This window comes from Myripristis murdjan, chromosome 7 (genome assembly GCF_902150065.1).
Source record: "Myripristis murdjan chromosome 7, fMyrMur1.1, whole genome shotgun sequence".
Lineage (NCBI taxonomy): Eukaryota > Metazoa > Chordata > Actinopteri > Holocentriformes > Holocentridae > Myripristis > Myripristis murdjan.
Window position 1 is genome coordinate 8,839,304 of NC_043986.1, and position 19,129 is coordinate 8,858,432.

At 43.2% G+C, this 19,129-nt stretch overlaps 1 protein-coding gene across 1 annotated transcript; it reads left to right on the plus strand.

The window, feature by feature from the left end:
* Positions 1 to 76: 76 nt before the first annotated feature.
* On the plus strand, positions 77 to 18,104 carry chdh (choline dehydrogenase). Its single transcript, XM_030056269.1, has 10 exons — positions 77 to 138; positions 3,240 to 3,704; positions 4,027 to 4,257; positions 6,016 to 6,182; positions 8,279 to 8,430; positions 8,609 to 8,738; positions 11,502 to 11,636; positions 12,834 to 12,976; positions 16,421 to 16,523; positions 16,680 to 18,104. The coding sequence occupies exons 2-10, from the start codon at positions 3,283 to 3,285 to the stop codon at positions 17,096 to 17,098; spliced, it is 1,902 nt and encodes a 633-aa protein (XP_029912129.1). The 5' UTR covers positions 77 to 138; positions 3,240 to 3,282; the 3' UTR covers positions 17,099 to 18,104.
* The last annotated feature ends 1,025 nt before the right edge of the window (positions 18,105 to 19,129 follow it).

Below are 19,129 nucleotides of genomic sequence, written 5' to 3' on the forward strand. Positions count from 1 at the left end.
GACTCTGATCACTGGTTATTATACTGGCTCCGTTACCTTAAAAAGCCCATGACGTCCCACTAAGCTCCGCCCACAGCCCATGTCCGCCCCTCCGTCCCTCCCTCCGTGTGTCGGCTTGGTCTGGTCAGCAGAGCCACGGTGAGTAAAACACTTTCTGCAACTATTTTCCAATTTCTTTAACTTGCGGGATCAGATTGTGCGCTTTGTAAATAATAAACAAAACAAAACATGGCATTCATAATTATCATTATTATTGGCCATTATCGCGAGTGAGCATGCGGGCTGGGGAGCCTCCGCTGTCCTGCAAACCGCAGATGCGCTTTGAGTTTCACCTCAGACACAAACTTTCTCCGGCAGCGCCTGGAAAAGCCTGGACAGAGTCTTTAAAATGCTTCTTCTAAGATCAAAGCCACGGGAGGGCGTTGGATACAGTTTAATTCAGTATGTGTTGCACTTTGACTCTTAAATTCAGACTGTAATTTTATCCCCCCAGGCTGTCAGCCCAGCCGCGCAGACCCACATATATCCAGCCACAGCTGACCTATATAACAGATAAGAATGCGGTTGCGAAATTGGATTTCCAAACTTCTCTGTTGTAACTGGTCTTAAAAACTTTTGACTCTTTTTGTAGCCGGGAAACCCGCTTACACCTGCTAAAATCCCAGCTTTCACACTTTGCCGTGCTTTATTAGGCTTTAGGCTGTTTGCGTCCGTGTAGCGGAACATTTACTTGGTTGAGTTGGTTCACAGTTCAGTGTTGGATTGCGTAAAAGGAGTCAGTTGCTCGCCCTTGTCTGAAAATTCCACCAAACAGGGAAAAGACTCTCCTATCAGATTGTGTCAGGCTTGAGTGAACAGGATTTTACGCCTTGGTTCTCCATAGTAAACACACACAGTCAGTCCAGGAAGCAGAGTTCAGCAGAGAATTTATTGCACATGGTGTTTCCCAACCGCTGACAGGCCCGTCTGCTATCGCGGCATAAAATAAAAATTAGGTCAGCATACGAAAAAAAAAAAAAAAAAAAACACTAAATCAAAAACTGATCGATCTCCTTGCGCCTAATGTGTGAATCACGTGCCACGCCTGTTATTTTGCGTAGTAGCCAATACGAAAATGAAAATGAAACGTAAAATTCTTCTAAATCGGAGGGGTGCAAAACTGTTCAACAATTAAATTAAAATGAACAGTGGACATGAGCGCAGCGGAAAGAGTGCAGCTTTGACCCAGAATTGCACCGGATTGGAGAGACATTTAGGCGTAGCTATTTATCATGCTGAAGTAACAACTCACCAAATAAATCATAACCTGCAGGGCAACTTTGACTTAATTGGAGCTTTAGCCTATTCTACCGAGCATGCACAGCTTCTCCCACGTCTTTTTTGTCTCACACACACACACACACACACACACACACACACACACACACACACACACACACACACACACACACACACACACACACAGTTATTAGCCTATCTTTTTGCATGCTTCTTTTTTTTTTTAAATATGCCTATGTGATTTTTCCTGTGCAAAGAAACCGTTACTTGCTGAGATTTTATCAGCATCAATAATAATGATTATGATAATAAGTTAATGTAGAAAAATACCCCACCAGGTGAAATAACGAAGTGGGCGCAGTAGGGCGATGCGTCAGGCGCACTTCTCCACCCACTCCCCAGTGCTGAGTCAAAGAGTGAAACGCAAACCTTGCAAACAACAGCAAGGAAATTCCGTGGACCTTTTGTAAGCCAGAATTGCAGTCCCCCAGTGTATGTTGTGCCTTGTGCATATTAGATCATATTATATTATATATTATATTATAACTAAAGATTTGTCTATATTATATATACACTACTCACAAAAAAATAGGGATATTCGGCTTTTGGGTGAAATTTATGGAAAATATAAAATGTTTACGCTACAGTGATATTATATCATGAAAGTAGGGCATTTAAGTAGAAGCATACACTGGTGATTTCCTCATCTCAAACAATTTCTTGAAACAAAAGCCAACAACAGTGGTGGATATACCACAACAAAAAATGTCAGTGTCAATAACTTGTCATGTGCCCTTGAGCATCAATTCCAGCTTGACAACGACGTCTCATGCTGTTCACAAGTCGACTTATTGTCTGCTGAGGCATGGCATCCCACTCTTCTTGAAGGGCGGCCCTCAGGACATTGAGGTTCTGGGGTACAGAGCTCCGAGCCTCTACACGGCGACTCAGCTGATCCCATAGGTTTTCTATGGGATGCAGGTCTGAGAAAGTGCAGGCCACTCCATTTGACGTACCCCAGTCTCCAGCAGCCATTCCCTAATGATACGACCTCCATGAGCTGAAGCATCAAACACCTGATGTGAATTTTGCCGTTAAACTCCTTGTTAGAGAACAGCAACTTGTGCAAAAAGTACTGAAACATTGAACAGTTGGACATGTGCATTCAAAAGTTTACAGAAGGTCACATTAAGTTCACCTGTAAAGGTTATAATGCATTTTAGGTTCATCCTGAAATTTCACCTGAAAGCCGAATATCCCTAACTTTTTGTGAGTAGTATATATCTAAGTGATTGAGGATGCTCCTCGGCATTGATGTACACATTTTTAATGATGTTTTTTTTTTTTTTTTTTTCAAAATGATCTGTTTGTAAGACAGGGACACCTGACTCTGACAAAATGATCAATAGCCTCAAATAAAAACACATTATGGTACTTATTAAAGGCTGTCTGGTAAACTTTAGTCACTTTTACAGAGGAATCACATATTTTAGAGATACTGAATGAGTTGCAGTGCTGTCCTAAAAGGAAAAGTCAGGAAGACAAACTCTTCAAATATGACCCAGGACGATTCTTATGACCCAAATAGACACAAAACAGTGAACTACTCATAAAGTGAAATTTAGACAAATTATCAGTGTTGACGGTTATCAGCCTGGTCAGTCTAGTGATGCACACAGTCAGCAATAATTGTTGAGCGTCTCTGCGGTTGTAACTAGAATTTCATGTCATTCAAAATGTAAAGCGCGGAAATCCCTTTGTTACTCGTATCATAATGGATATTCATCCACACACAGAGTGCTGCTGCATTGAGGCTACATTTGTGTGTGGTGACAGTTTCTTGTTGATCAATTTGCCAGGTTTTGTCAGAAAAAAAACTTTTTGGACATGCAGATATAATTAAAATTCATTAAATCCCTGTCATTGTGTCTTTTTAATAACTTTATTGTTTGCATTCCTAGTGACATCTGACCAGTTAAAGAAGAAAAGCCGTCCAGAGCCAGGATGTTGTCTTTGGGAGTGTTAGGCCGAGCTGGAGCTCGACTTGGGGTGAGCAGGACCTGGGGGAGGATCGAGGAGGAGGGCAGGTGTTTGCCAGCCTGTTTAGCGGCCTATCACACGGTCCCAAGGACAAGAAACTCTGTCCACACCCCGTCCTTTTCCCCTGCCAGATGTGTCAGCACCACAGCTGCCTGTAGGAGCACTTCATCATCACCTGTGGCCAATCAGAAAACACCGTCCTACAGCTACGTCATCGTGGGTGCAGGGTCAGCGGGCTGTGTCCTGGCCAATCGTCTCTCAGAGGATGCCCAGGAGTCTGTGCTGCTGCTGGAGGCGGGGCCCAAGGACATGTTGCTAAGCAGCGTGCGACTGTCTTGGAAGATCCACATGCCGGCCGCATTAACCTACAACCTCTGCGATGACAAGTATGATGTTGGCTTTATCTTTCAGTTGTCTTATTCCTAGTTTTGAAACTTTCTCGTACCAGTAAAAGTAATGGGTCAAACTAGGGAAGTTGTCCATTATAATGAGAAGTTTGGATACCTATAGGTTTTTTGAAAGGGGACTGCTTTATGCAAAGTATGGTTCAGTTCACAGAAACACAAGGAGCATGCAGTTTTCAGTCGTGTTTCTCAAAATGGATATTTTAATTTGCTAACCAGACATGAAAAACCTTCTAGATCTGGGGCACCAAAAGTTAAAAATACTGCCCTCTTGACTGTTATGTTTTTTCCGTTTTCTCCTCAGGTATAACTGGTACTACCACACCTTACCTCAGGCCAGCATGGACAACCGGGTCATGTACTGGCCAAGGGGCCGGGTGTGGGGCGGGTCGTCTTCGCTCAACGCCATGGTGTACATCCGCGGGCACGCCGAAGACTACAACCGCTGGCAGAGAGAGGGGGCCGAGGGCTGGGACTACGAACACTGCCTTCCTTACTTCAGGAAAGCTCAGACTCATGAGCTGGGAGAAGACAGGTGTGTGGCTGAAGCCATCTGGTCGACACTTTGATTTGAACATTTTTAACATGGGTGGACCCAATGGGAATGGAACTCCCAGCCTTGGTAGTGCTAGATTGCATTTACACTTGGAATTAACCTGCATAATTGATTATTGTATTGTAACTGGATTGCACAATTAAGCACAAAATCTAATCTGTTCAAGTGCACCTAAGGCACACTGAGGATCTGCTCATTCAGGCTCCCCCCAGAGGTGGTCAGAGATCTATTTGCTCGCATGAACAGCGTGAAATGTAAATGTCATGTGTAACCCATCTGGATATAGCAAAATGAACTTTCACATACTTACCCGACCTAGAGGCACAAATGGCAGGCAGCCCAGAAAGCAGTGGCATCCTTGTCGAAAATAGGTTGTAAGCATACTAGTGCGTTGGAAACAAGCAAGACGGGAAAAAAGTGGTGCTGGCCCACGTGTCCTGAAAGATTTCAACGTCCTGGACACATGGGACAAATTCTGGTCAAACTTGAGTTCAAATGAACAGCAGGGGGCGACTCCACTGGCTCCTAAAAGAAGTCTTGCTCCATTGTCAAAATCACTGACTCCATGTTAAAATAGCCAGCTTTACAGCAATAATCATTTACAGATTGGTCTACAGATTGGTGATCGGTTTTGGTCTCTGTAGCTAATTTCCCCCACCATGATAACTGAATGGAGGGTGAATTGTCATATAAGAGTGTGTCTTTTTTGAGTGGTGGATCGAGTCCCTTCTAGACCTGGTCGCAATGCACATCCAGGGCACTGCGTACCGCTGTGAACTCTTTTGGATCTTGTCCAGTTGATAACTTAACCATGAAAACAATTCAGAATTCATTCACTCATTCATTCATTCATTCATCTTCTAAGTAAGTAAGTAAGTAAGTAAGTACACTTTATTAATCCCACAAGGGGAAATTCCAATTTAAGTTACATCCCATCCAGATCAGGAGAACTTCGGGTCAGCCACCGTGCACGGCGCCCCTTACGTAAATATGTATCTAAACCGCTTATCCTCACAAGGGTCATGGGGGGTTGCTGGAGCCTATCCCAGCGCACATAGGGCGGAAATTCAGAATTCAGGGAATCTCAAATAGTTACTCTAATATTGTTCACATGAAGCAACCATTTCAAGGTAGTAGTGTGTGATAAATTTGTGACTTTGCATGGCGGCACCATGTACAGTAAATTTGGTGATGTAGTGTCGAAGCCTGTTTCCCCTCACTTTAACCTCCACCCATCCTCATCCCTAACCTGAGACGGTTATGTTGAAGTCTCTTTCCCCCTCAAATAATGTTCCCCTCTTGTTGGTGAAGGTATGGAGGAACACATCTTGATGGGGAAACAGACTTTGTCATAATTCCACTGGGCCTCGTGTCCTCGGGTTCTCTCAGTAAGATCTACCTGTCGCTCCTCACCAGCTCTACCATCTCATCCAAATATAGTCGCTTCGGAAACATTGGTCCACAAACCAAAGGGTGGCATCATGGTGGATATGTCTTCTTGATATCATACAATCTATGGCATTGAGGGATTTTACTGGAAATTATGACTGGAGAGATTTAAATATGCCGGTCTTCAACAGATTTTCCTGCTTAAGAAAGGATTCCTACAAGGTGGCTGAGTTCACCACCAACCCAAACGAGCAAATACTTTTCACTTTTTTGATATTGGAATAGAACCAGTCACATGCATATAACACTGTGCAGCGTTGCTAATTTTGTGTCTGCGGTTTTATGTAGGTACCGAGGGGGCAGCGGACCTCTGCATGTGTCCAGGGGAAAGACCAACAACCCCCTCCACACGGCTTTTATTGAGGCCGGCCAGCAGGCAGGATACCCCTTCACTGATGACATGAATGGATTCCAGCAGGAAGGCCTGGGGTGGATGGACATGACGATTTATAAAGGTACGAGAATCACAGGACAACCGTCTCCATGGAGACTGTTGATGTGGTTGGCAACCTCAGTTTCTGCGCTTGCATATTTTGCTGTTAAATTTGTCTGCAAGTTGAGTTGCTCACTGTTAAATAAACTTGAACTTTGAGCTTGAATTTGAACTCATATTGTCCACACCATCTCAATTTAGGGTCTTAAGCCCAACACACACTGGCGGCGTACGACGCACGTCAAACAGCCGCCCCCATTATTTTCTATGTATATCTGCACACCGATGATGGCTAGACGCGCGTCGACGCGCCACGCCTCTACCTTTCACGCCACTGTCCTATTTCCAGCGTCAACGCGTATTTTCTCCCTTCTGGATGTCCATCCCAGCTTCCGTAGCTGCTCTTCTTCTCTGCTTCTGTGGCACTTTCTTGTATATTCGAGCTATAGCGAGCTATAGCTCTGGAGATTGGCTCTTCAGGTGAGAAATCCAGTTTCAGTAACATTACTGGGTGTCAACACATGAATTCAAAACATTACTGTCTTCACTTTGCTGTAAATCAGTTTTTAAATGAGTCATGGCAGTTTTACATATAACTAAAACATTGTGTTTAATTATTTTCATGTATAATAAATAAATGAATGAATTATGTTGGTCATATAATTTTTTAAAGATAAAACGTGTTGAACTCAAGGTGATACAATGAAAACTGGGCGTTGGATCCTTATCATATATCCTTAATTATAGACGTCCACAACTGGCACAGCAGGTCAGCAGGGGAGTTATCACATGAGGAAGGTTATTGATGTTCTACAGCACGACGCTTCCAGTTTGTGTTGGGTGCGTCAGGTGACGCACCTCACCTGACCTGACCCACTGCGACGCTGCGCCGCCGGTGTGTGTTGGGCTTTAGGCCCTGTGCTAATAATTGATGGAATTCTAGCAAAATGACAAATTGTGTGATTTTTAAGTCACCTAGTTCACTAACAGTTACCTCAGTTAGAGGATTTACAGTTGAGGAATATTTCTGTTCCCAGCATATGTTTCCCTTTCACCTCTCATATCTCCTTTACCACTCAGTCCTCTTAGTCTTTCCATATGGGGATCCTTGAACAGAATCATATCAAATACAGTTTGTGGTCTAGTGAATGACTATTTGGGGGTCTGTGATACTGAAAACATTTGAGAACCACTTATCTGCACAAGATTTCTGGGCTTGTCTTTGCAAACAAATATCTATCTATCTATCTATCTATCTATCTATCTATCTATCTGTCTGTCTGTCTGTCTGTCTGTCTGTCTGTCTGTCTTTTAATCGGTTGCAAATCACTTGTCCAAATGGGCTTTTCTGAACTTGTGAGCTGGAGTGAACACACAAGAGTGGCTGGAAACCTGTATCTGCCTCGACTTTAAAACAATAAGCTGTGGCAGCAGCTACAAAGGCTGCTTTGTTCTCAAAACATTGGTTCTGCAGTCTATGAATAGGTTTGTGTACTGGTGTGGTTAATGTTTATACCTCAGTATAAAACACTATCCACATGGCTTTGCTAAGGGTGCTGGCCTTTAAAAATACCATGACATGTAAATGTAGAGCCCACTTATCAATCTGCTCCAACTACAACAGTTTTTATAGCAGTTTATGGCACTGTTAGCTGGAAGTCTGAGATTAGTTACCTGTTTGTAAAGGCACGTGAGCTCCAAGCAGTCTGGTCAGGTTAGAACAGTGATACTTGAACTTGGCTGGTGCCAAGCCTGAAACTCCAAGTCGCATTTGTCTCCCACGAAACCGAATGAGAATTCAATCTGTATCAAACAGAAAACAGGCCCAAAAGCAAAGTTACTAAGGATGTAAGGAGAAGTTTACACCCGATCGCCAGCAGTTCTTTGTGCTTGACAAAATGCTTGGCAAATTAGAGTTTGGACACATGCTCATGTTCAACCATGTCTTCATGTGTCTAACTGGTGTGAACTCCAGAGAAACTAAAGAGCAACATTTGGGCTAAGCAAATACAAAATGAAAACTTCACTGCCACGGTTTGGAAAAAATGAAGCAGACGAGTGATTGCACTGAAAGTCTGTCTCGATGTTCCCTCCGTGTGAACTCCTAAATCCGCCCAGGAAAGAGGTGGAGCACGGCCAGCGCCTACTTGAGACCGATCCTGGGCCGACCCAACCTTAAGGCTGAGGTGGGCTGCTTGACCACCAAGATCCTGTTTGAAGGGAACCGAGCTGTGGGCGTCGAATACACACAGAAAGGACAGAAGAAACGGGTAGGGATTTTCAAGGATTTCAAAATCTGGAAAGAGGGAATTGTGTTTGGAGTAGTTGGACATGATTTTGCTGCACATTTTGGTTTAATTTTCTGAATCAGCACAATAAAACTGACGAGATCTTCTCTGTTGTAGTGTAACCCTTTATTGTATTTCACAAATCCATCCACTGATTCAGGTGTTTGCGGATAAAGAGGTGATACTGAGCGGAGGGGCCATCAACTCCCCTCAGCTTCTGATGCTGTCTGGGGTGGGAAACGCCGACGACCTCAAACAGCTTGGCATCCCCGTGGTCCAACACTTGCCAGGTGTGTGTGTGTGTGTGTGTGTGTGTGTGTACAAGCATCAGTGCTCCAACTGATGCAGATTCACCCAAGTTTTATCAATTGTTACCTTATTTCCATAACATTTCTAACAAAACTGACAAACGTTTTATTCCTGCTCATATTCAACATAGAATAATTAATTCACTTAACACTTAATTCTTAATTCTTTTTTTTTTTTTTTTTTTTTTTAAGATTTCCCTATTAACCTGTTTTAACACTGAAATACAAACCAAGGAATGACATCCCTGTTTATTAGGCCAAACAAAAAAATACCTTGGGTTCCGGTTCCTTGTCATTTAAGGGCATGAATAGGTAGGGAATTTATTTTATTTTATTTTTTATTTTATTTAGCATTTTAAGGATGGGTAGGGAGGATTTATTTTATTTTATTTATTCATGGGAAGGATGGGTAGGTAGGGATTTTATTTTATTTTATTCTTTTTTTTATTTTCGGAAGCGATGCATGGGTTGCTTTTTTAATATAATTAATTCCATATTTGCATAAGTTACCACCTTTTTAACGGACGGAGCAGCGTTATTACTAGCAGAAGGAGGTGTCTCTGGCTCGCATCGCAGCGCTAGGTACCTGAAGTCAAATACACCCATCACGCCCACCACCATAGAGCCGAGCTCCACGGTGGGGGCAGCATGACGGATCCCCCGTCATGTTTGCCTGCGGCACTTGCAAATCTACAATGGCACTGTTTCAGCTCTTTCACTACATCCACAAAGGTTTTCTCTTGTAGTCGGATTATTTTCTCTGGTGGTTTGCAAGGACAAATCACACACACACACACCGTGCGGAAGTCAATTCCTTCCAGCCAGTGCTGTCAGTGGCGTGTGATTCCATGAAGTTATTTTCCGAAGTTATGCGAGAACATCACAAATAAGGCGAGTGCAACATACAGTACAGGCCAAAAGTTTGGACACACCTTCTCATTCAATGCGTTTTCTTTATTTTCATGACTATTTACATTGTAGATTCTAACTGAAGGAATCAAAACTATGAATGAACACATGTGGAGTTATATACTTAACAAAAAAAGGTGAAATAACTGAAAACATGTTTTATATTCTAGTTTCTTCAAAATAGCCACCCTTTGCTCTGATTACTGCTTTGCACACTCTTGGCATTCTCTCGATGAGCTTCAAGAGGTAGTCACCTGAAATGGTTTTCCAACAGTCTTGAAGGAGTTCCCAGAGGTGTTCAGCACTTGTTGGCCCCTTTGCCTTCACTCTGCGGTCCAGCTCACCCCAAACCATCTGGATTGGGTTCAGGTCCGGTGACCCCCACACCATCACACCTCCTCCTCCATGCTTCACAGTGGGAACCAGGCATGTGGAATCCATCCGTTCACCTTTTCTGCGTCTCACAAAGACACGGCGGTTGGAACCAAAGATCTCAAATTTGGACTCATCAGACCAAAGCACAGATTTCCACTGGTCTAATGTCCATTCCTTGTGTTTCTTGGCCCAAACAAAACTCTTCTGCTTGTTGCCTCTCCTTAGCAGTGGTTTCCTAGCAGCTATTTGACCATGAAGGCCTGATTGGCGCAGTCTCCTCTTAACAGTTGTTCTAGAGATGGGTCTGCTGCTAGAACTCTGTGTGGCATTTATCTGGTCTCTGATCTGAGCTGCTGTTAACTTGTGATTTCTGAGGCTGGTGACTCGGATGAACTTGTCCTCAGAAGCAGAGGTGACTCTTGGTCTTCCTTTCCTGGGTTGGTTCTCATGTGTGCCAGTTTTGTTGTAGCGCTTGATGGTTTTTGCGACTCCACTTGGGGACACATTTAAAGTTTTTGCAATTTTCCGGACTGACTGACCTTCATTTCTTAAAGTAATGATGGCCACTCGTTTTTCTTTAGTTAGCTGATTGGTTCTTGCCATAATATGAATTTTAACAGTTGTCCAATAGGGCTGTCGGCTGTGTAGTAACCTGACTTCTGCACAACACAACTGATGGTCCCAACCCCATTGATAAAGCAAGAAATTCCACTAATTAACCCTGATAAGGCACACCTGTGAAGTGAAAACCATTTCAGGTGACTACCTCTTGAAGCTCATGGAGAGAATGCCAAGAGTGTGCAAAGCAGTAATCAAAGCAAAGGGTGGCTATTTTGAAGAAACTAGAATATAAAACATGTTTTCAGTTATTTCACCTTTTTTTGTTAAGTACATAACTCCACATGTGTTCATTCATAGTTTTGATGCCTTCAGTGAGAATCTACAATGTAAATAGTCATGAAAATAAAGAAAACGCATTGAATGAGAAGGTGTGTCCAAACTTTTGGTCTGTACTGTATTTCAAAATAAAAGCCCTGCTTAACTTTTGACCAATGCCAACAAGGTCACACTCGGTCGCATAGTGCCTTTATTTTATTGTTTTATTTTATTTTTACACAGAGGCCAATAAAATAATCTGACTCGGGGGTTAAATGGGACACTCGGTCGGGAACCGGAACCCAGAATTTTTTTTTGTCTGGCCTTATAGTCAGTTGATACTACATCAATGGAAGTTACACACACATATACAACCATAAACTCTCAGGCATGGATACTAATATGTGCAGTTTGCAGTTTTGCATGTTTGTGTACATAACGTGCATTTGCTTGATTGATTTGCATGTCATCAGCATATAATATAGTTGGTATGATTACTGAGGTTACTCTCTCTCTCTCTCTCATTAACTCACCCACTCACCCTCTCCCACTTTGTGTTTACCTGTCTGTCCCTCTGTGTCCCAGGCGTGGGCAGTAACCTGCAGGATCACCTGGAGCTGTACGTCCAGCAGCAGTGCACTCAGCCCATCACGCTTTACAAAGCCCAGAAACCTTTCCACATGGTCAAGATAGGCCTGGAGTGGTTGACCCTGTTCACTGGTAACAGAGACACACACACACACACACACATGCATACACCCACACACATCACAAGTCAGGCAGGCCCACTGGTCTAAGAATTGGTCTTCGTTCTGCTATTTCAGCGAAAGCTTTACTAAAACACTTGCAGAGTTGCACAGGGGTCATGTTTTTGCTCCATTCTGTCTGTTTGCCAGCAGGATATCTCAGAAAACACAAACACAAAAGTTTATGGAAAGGTTTGTCATTGAGCAAGACAGATTTTTCATGCCGTTTGGAGGAAAAGGGGCCTGGTGGTGGGTGGTGGGAGTGTCGGCAGTTGGAAAGGACATTCGCCCAGAGGGATTCCTCCGGAGGGGTCTTTGTTTGCAGCTGCCACACTGTTTTCTATTTCCTCCTTCGCACATTTTAGGATCCCGCTCTTGGGCTTTCCTAGGAGGTCCGCTGTGAATTGGAAAGGATGCTTCTTTCAGGTGGTCTCAGCTTTCCGGAGCTGGATTAGCTTTCTCCGTGTCTCTGAATCTAATCTAATCTCGTTCAGGGCCACTCTTTCCTCTTCACTTGCTTCCCGCCACCTTTTCTTGAAAGTCTTCAGTTCTTCTCGCAGCTCTTTGATCTGCCGCTGTCTCCTGCTAGGCCCTGCTGGTGGCCTGGGGGTCTTTCCTCCTTTACGCCAAAGGTGTCATGGCACGCTTTGGTTTGCCTCCTGGCCCCGGTCCTCCTCCACCGACTGACGAACAACCTTAACGAACTCAGAGATATCACTCTGTGTAAGCTCGGGTGCTCTGCGTTGCTGGCGCTTCCACTTCACTTCCACTTCATATATATATATATAGCACATTTCGAAAACATAAAAAGTTTATTAAAGTGCTGCACAGTAATTAACAATAAAAGGTGGTTAAATGGTTAAGAAAATGAGCATGAGGATACAGATAAAGACAGGTTTAAAAAGAAGATAAGATAGTATGATAAGATAAGATGCACTTGGACTTGGACTTACCTCATCATTAATATGCAAATTAATATGCAAATTTATGCATCCAGTTGCTCCAAAATGTAATGAGATCATCTGCTGTATTAGGGGCTTTTGTGGTGTTTCATATGATGTTCCTGTTATTTATTGCTTTTAATCTGCTATGACAAGAGTGTGTCTAAAGACATTAATAAGAAAAATCAAGTACTCATAATAACCCTGTCACCATGACAACCATCTCCTAGGTTACGGAGCGACAGCCCACCTAGAGAGTGGAGGGTTCATCCGAAGCCGGCCGGGCGTCACACACCCTGATGTCCAGTTCCACTTCCTGCCCTCGCAGGTCATCGACCATGGACGAGTTCCTTCCAAGATAGAGGCCTACCAGGTGTGTGTGGGTGTTCAGGATACATGTTATCTGTGTGTGTGTGTGTGTGTGTGTGTGTGTGAATGACTCCATGGGCTCCAGTTTCCCGGCACAATGCAGGGTGGCGCAGTGAGGCGAACCCCGCACAGAGCTGGTTTGGACCAGCACAACCCGAGGCGCACACAGTTTGGTAGTTTGACGTGTGCACACTGCGCGCCGGTCAGCCAAACGTCCACTACACCGGCTCCGCTCCGCCTGCAGCAGCAGACCTCCATGTCAATTGTGTAAACGTTCATTACGCCTTCGAGCAGCGCATTTTAAAGGCGAGGACAGGGGCTCATTTGATTGGTTTAAAGTGAATCGGCTGTGTCAAACCCACTCCATGCCTTCTCTCCTCCCTTGCGCTGGTAGGAGGGACGGTGGAGTCCTTGCGCCACGGTGCACGGCGTGCCAAACGTGCAAAACGTGCAAAATCCACCTGGTCACACCCAGTTGGCGAAGCGCCCCCACCTCACCCGGTCTGTGAAACTAGAGCTCCATATTTGTTCTGTATTGGACACACCTGGTTCTTGAAATGTCTCGAAATGGATGTAATGACTCACTGCTGACAAAAAGAACAGATTTCAAACACACACACACACACACACACATATACAACACAACTGAGTGATAACTCCTCACTCCTCCTAACCAGCTGATAGGGGGCTTCAGTTTGGAGTTTTTTTTTATGTTATGTTATGTCTTATTGCCACAGATTAAAACGCGGTTATAATTGAGTCTGTTTCAGAGATTGATAGGTTAACGTCCATGCTGTGGGTCATTAGGCAGATTCCTTTATTGGCATTTTCACATTTGCATTTTACATCACAGATCTTTCGGAATTAAGCCTGTCCTGTTTTGCATGCCAAGGTAAGACAATTGTGGCTTGTATTAATTCAAACAAACATTACAACACTGATCATTTTGAAAGCACTCAGTAATGTCAGTCAGCTGCTAAAACACCTCATCACTTATGGTGGCCGTTTGCCACCCCGTGCCCCCGGACACACCTGAGTGCACTCTTCTGGTTACACGTATGATACTACAGATCTAACATGCTCAGACAGTTGGTGTGCATGGTCTGTAGTGTATATGGTTTCAGGTTTCTACCTAGTTTTCATTGAGGTTTGTGTTTCATAATGCCGGTGGTTTTAGCTGGAAAAAAATCAGGATTGCATAACAGCGACAACGCACAAATAAACATTGATTTTGTAAGACAAGAAAAGATGTCTTGGCTTATAGCAACAGTTGCTATAACCCACCTGTCGTCATAACTGATCAAATGCACTATGAAACACGAAACCCTTAATATGTCCTCAGTCTTACCTTACATTTCCCCTGAACCCATTCCTTCTACTTAAAACTAAATAGAAAAATCATGACAATTTCGAAAATCGAGACAGTGCAACTGAATCCTAATAATGACTCCATGAACCACACACCAGTTCAGATAATATTGAACCACCTAAACCAAGAACAGAACTACTTAAATCTACTGTTATCTATCGAGCTGTAACAGGATGGAACTCATTGCCTAATTATATAAAGAATACTAGTACAAAATTTAATTTCAAGAAAAAGTTAAAACAACACTTAATGCAAATAAGCCTGTACTAATCCCAAGAGGCACAAAAAGTTCATGTATTGTTCATGATTTTGGTTTATTTCAAATTGATTCTGTCTTTATTTACTTGTAGTATCTTTTTCCCTATTTTTATTTAATTATTTAGAAGACTGGTGATTGCACAATCGTTAAATGAATGTGTATGTAATGTTTTTATTTTTTGTGTCGACTAGCTTTTGTCTTGACAAAAGCTAATGGACATCCTAATAAACAATAAACAATAAACAGTAAACAATCCCGTTACCTTTTCGGCCATTTACCTTTTAAAAACCCCTGATTTTCAAAACTCAGATTAAGCTGTATTGTTTTCAGGATCTAGTCAGGAGATCCTGTTTGCTCATGATGTCCAGCCAGTGGTGTCATTTTGAACAGACAGATTAACTTTAATGAACCGTACTCTGTACTCTCACACTGCACGAGAAAAGAGAAAAGATTTGAGAGTTTTAAATCTCAGTCTTGAACAATCTTACACTCATTCACCAGTCAGCAGATAGTAGATGGTTGTTTTCTTAATGTGTTAGTCAGAAATGGCTAAACTAACAAACTTCTTGATACTATCAATGACTGATTAACACATGAGCTGTAATTCAGGTTCACGGGTTCTGATGCAAGTCATGCGTCTACATCTTCCAGCTAAAAGACCAACTATGCGAAACAAGATACTGGTATCCTGATTCATCGCATCTGGGTGTGTCGCCATTCAGGGCTGCATCTTCACTCTTGGGTGCATTTTTGCAGCCTGGCACTCTCACAGCACCTTTACGAGGATGGCTTGCCTTTAATTTTGAGAAAAGGGCAATTTTACAGGCCTAAAGAGAAACATGGTGTAGATCAGGAAGACTTAAAAACTGTGGCATATTTCCACTAATATTTTGGCCATGTATTATCTGAATTATATTTATATGAATTATAGTTACTGTGTTTGTTCATTCAGCCTATTTCAGGCTAACTTGTGTTGATTTTAGTACATTTCATTTAGAAATGGCCAAAGTCCTAAGGTAAGGTAAGGTAACTTTATTATCCCCGAGGGGCAATTTGTGATACAGTCAGCAGTTAATAATAAATAAAAAACCAGACACACACAACAACAAGCAAGAAATGCCGGGTTCAGAGTATATAAATGAAGTTTGTGAATCACAGTCAAGCAGCTTTAATAGCACATGTTCCAAAAACAAAGATTTGTCATCTGGACGTCTCACAACACCAATATAGAGCCGAGTATGTCTGAATTTTATGGACTTTTGGCGATTTCACATCTGGAAATACGTTCACTTGACTGTCATACTGTTCTTCACCCTTGGATGATAACCCACGATTGCCATGATATCTTTTGAAAGATGGTGTGCTGATTGGTCGGTGTCAAATCTGTCATGTGTCCTCTCATGTGGCCAGGACATGGCAAGAAATTAGGTTACCATGGGAACCTAATCTGACATGGTGACCTCGTGATATACAGAAATTTGTGCAATCTGATCGTAGCAGAAGAAGCCAACGAAAGACACATCGGTCACTGTGCGTGCTCCGTGCTTTCTCCCCGAGCAGATCTGATGTTGCACGTCTGAATGCACATGTCAGGAAACACCAGTTTTTTGGGGGAATGCTGCAGCGTACATTCAGAGCTGCAGCGTACAGACTAGTCTGAACTGGACAGTTTTGCAATAAATCCCTGATGTGGTTGTCTCAACTCTGAATATGAGTTGCACTGCGGAAAGTAGTATTTGCTGTGAGTTCATGGTGAAATAATGTTAGATGGTGGCACTGGGTTCACGCTGTACAATGCTACTATGTTTTTGGTGCTGCAGGTTCATGTTGGACCAATGAGGAGCACCAGTATTGGCTGGATGAAGCTGAAGAGTGCCAACCCTCTGGATCACCCGATTCTCCAGCCCAACTACCTCTCCACTGGTAAGATCCACCGCCTGAACTCGCAAGATCCCACCAAAGAAATACGAAGTGTATTTCTTTGGTGGGATCTCTGAGCTAGACCCACCAGAAGTATTGTGCAATGGTGTACTGTGAAGGTTCTGTTTTTTCATCTTGCCTCTTCTTCGCTCCTCTCAGACATTGATGTGTGGGAGTTCAGAGAGTGTGTCAAACTCTCCAGAGAGATCTTTGCCCAGAAGGCCTTTGACCCCTTCCGCGGTCCCGAGGTCCAGCCCGGTCCACGTGTCCAGTCTGACGCTGAAATCGACGCCTTCGTCCGTCAGAAGGCAGACAGCGCCTACCATCCGTCCTGCACCTGCAAGATGGGCTCGCCCTCCGACCCCATGGCGGTTGTCGACTCGAACACGCGCGTTCTGGGTCTCGAGCGGCTCCGGGTGGTCGACGCCTCTATCATGCCCAGCGTTGTCAGCGGCAACCTGAACGCTCCCACCATCATGATAGCTGAGAAGGCCGCTGACATCATCAGAGGTCGGCCAGCTCTCGTCGACCCGGGCGTTCCGGTGTACCAGCCCCCGACGCTCGACACACAGAGATGAGAGGGGGAGGAGCTAGAAGACAGGAGGTAAAAGCTGCACCGTCAGCCATATTGGTGAAGGGTTCGTGTGCCTAGAGGTTATTTGAGGGGGAAACTAAAGAAGATTGTATGCTCCTTGCTTGCACCAATTGTCATACATGTCTGCCGTAATGGAGATCCACAGCTTTTGGGCAACAGTGGCTGAGAACAGCTGACTTTTTTTCCTAATTATTTAGTGGGCATGGTTAATTTCTCTACTGATCATTTTGCCAATAATCAATCGAACAGACTTCTAGATAATGTCAGCCTTTCAGCTCGCTCACCTTAGTGTATCCTGAGTAACATGGTTTGATGTATGGCTATTTTATTATCACCAGCTGTTATCAAAGAGTCGAGTCGGTGATTCTGGAGAAAGATTGTCGATAATTGAAATCACCAGCCAAATTTAACATCCATTTAACTGCCCTGTCTCCCCTCGCCCCCTGCCTCCCCCTGTCCTGTGAAGAAACCAGTCATACCTTATAAGACAATTCATTTTTACTTTAACATCACTGAACTGACATACGTTTTTTTTTGTCTGATTGTTATATATCAATCATCAATCATCAACATTATGAACGCCAGATATTATTAGATGTTATGAAAATACATCAGAAAAGTCCAGTTTTCCTACGATTGCCTTTGCTGAATCTGGACAAAGAACCAACATGCTTGAGCGTTTTAGCGTCTGTGAGCCTCCAGATTTGCTGAGAGAGAGAGAGAGCGCCCTGTAAAATAAACAAGCTCATTTCTAAATCTCTTACAAAAAAAAAAAAAAAAATGAAGCTCTGCTCCTTCTATGGATTCTGTTACCTTTTTCTGAATAAGTATGAGTACATGTCAGATTAGACATCATGATGGATTACATTAATTTTGAGTGAGGCTCTAATTTCACCTCACAATGGCAAAGTCATACTTTTTTAAAAAAACAAAAAAAAAAAAACAATGCTGAGCTTTAAAAGATGTCTTTGTTGTGGTTGCAATAAGGAGTGGTACATTTGATTAAATATCAGTCACATCATGGCCCCAGTGTTGACTCCAGTGACAGATTAACTTTCAGCTGTAATTTTAAGTTAAAGGCAAGCAAGTCTCCACCTGTTAGGCCGAGATTGTTGATTTGACTTAGACCCCAGTTTATGAAACCAGGTGTGTCTGCGCTGTCCTGGAATGTCCTCAGAGTGTGAGTCATGTTTGGGAGACGCCGTGGCAGCAATCTGATTTGCCAGTAGCTAGCAGGCAGAGTCCGTGCTGCAATCGTGGACCACTCTCATGACGTCGTGGTTCACTTTCAACCTAGATTTGTCCTCATGTCAGCCAGTGTTGGATGTTGACGCAGTTTCTTCCTGCCCGTTCAAAAAAATTCTCCACTTGCGTCATACTTAATTTCTGCCCAGAAGCACTAAAGGTTAAAGGGAGTGCGTATACATGTGATGGTCCTCAAACATCTATGTCAGTTAGATCGTGAAGGATTTTGTACAGAGCTGCTGCAGAGAGGTTTTTGTTGTGCCTTAAAGTCCCCATGAAATGACCTCACATGACCTCTACTTTAAACATAGTATCTTAAATAGTGACATCATCCTGCACTAGTAGGTGTAAACTTTCAGGCAATAAAAACATTACAAACCGTCTCTCATCAACCTAGCCCTTAAATACAACTGTGTTTCTCTTCCAAGCTGATATTCTGCTGGTTTGTACTTGTGAGTGATCCTTCCCTGCACCGTGTCCCGCCCAAACATGCTGTTTCAGCAGGAAATACATAAAATCAAGAAAGTAAGAGTCCATTTCATGGGGTCTTTATGCATTTTAAGCATTATTTTGTGTTTTGAAAGACATGGACACTGTGCATTTCCTGTTCCGGACAGAAAATGGATCAAACTTGACAGGACTTTCTATCGGAACTGACTTGGACTCGACCAAATGTTGTAGAGTGCAGCCTTAAACGCCTTAAAAAATATAATCAAGAAAAAACAAATGAGTCAGTTACAGTTGTCGCCACATTTGCCCATCTGCCTGG

Coding starts and splice junctions, on each gene's coding strand:
- chdh (XM_030056269.1), top strand. CDS start 3,283: ATGTTGTCTTTGGGAGTGTTAGGCCGAGCTGGAGCTCGACTTGGGGTG. Junction 8,739..11,501: donor CGTGGTCCAACACTTGCCAG/GTGTGTGTGTGT, acceptor TCTGTGTCCCAG/GCGTGGGCAGTAACCTGCAG. Junction 12,977..16,420: donor CCAAGATAGAGGCCTACCAG/GTGTGTGTGGGT, acceptor TTGGTGCTGCAG/GTTCATGTTGGACCAATGAG.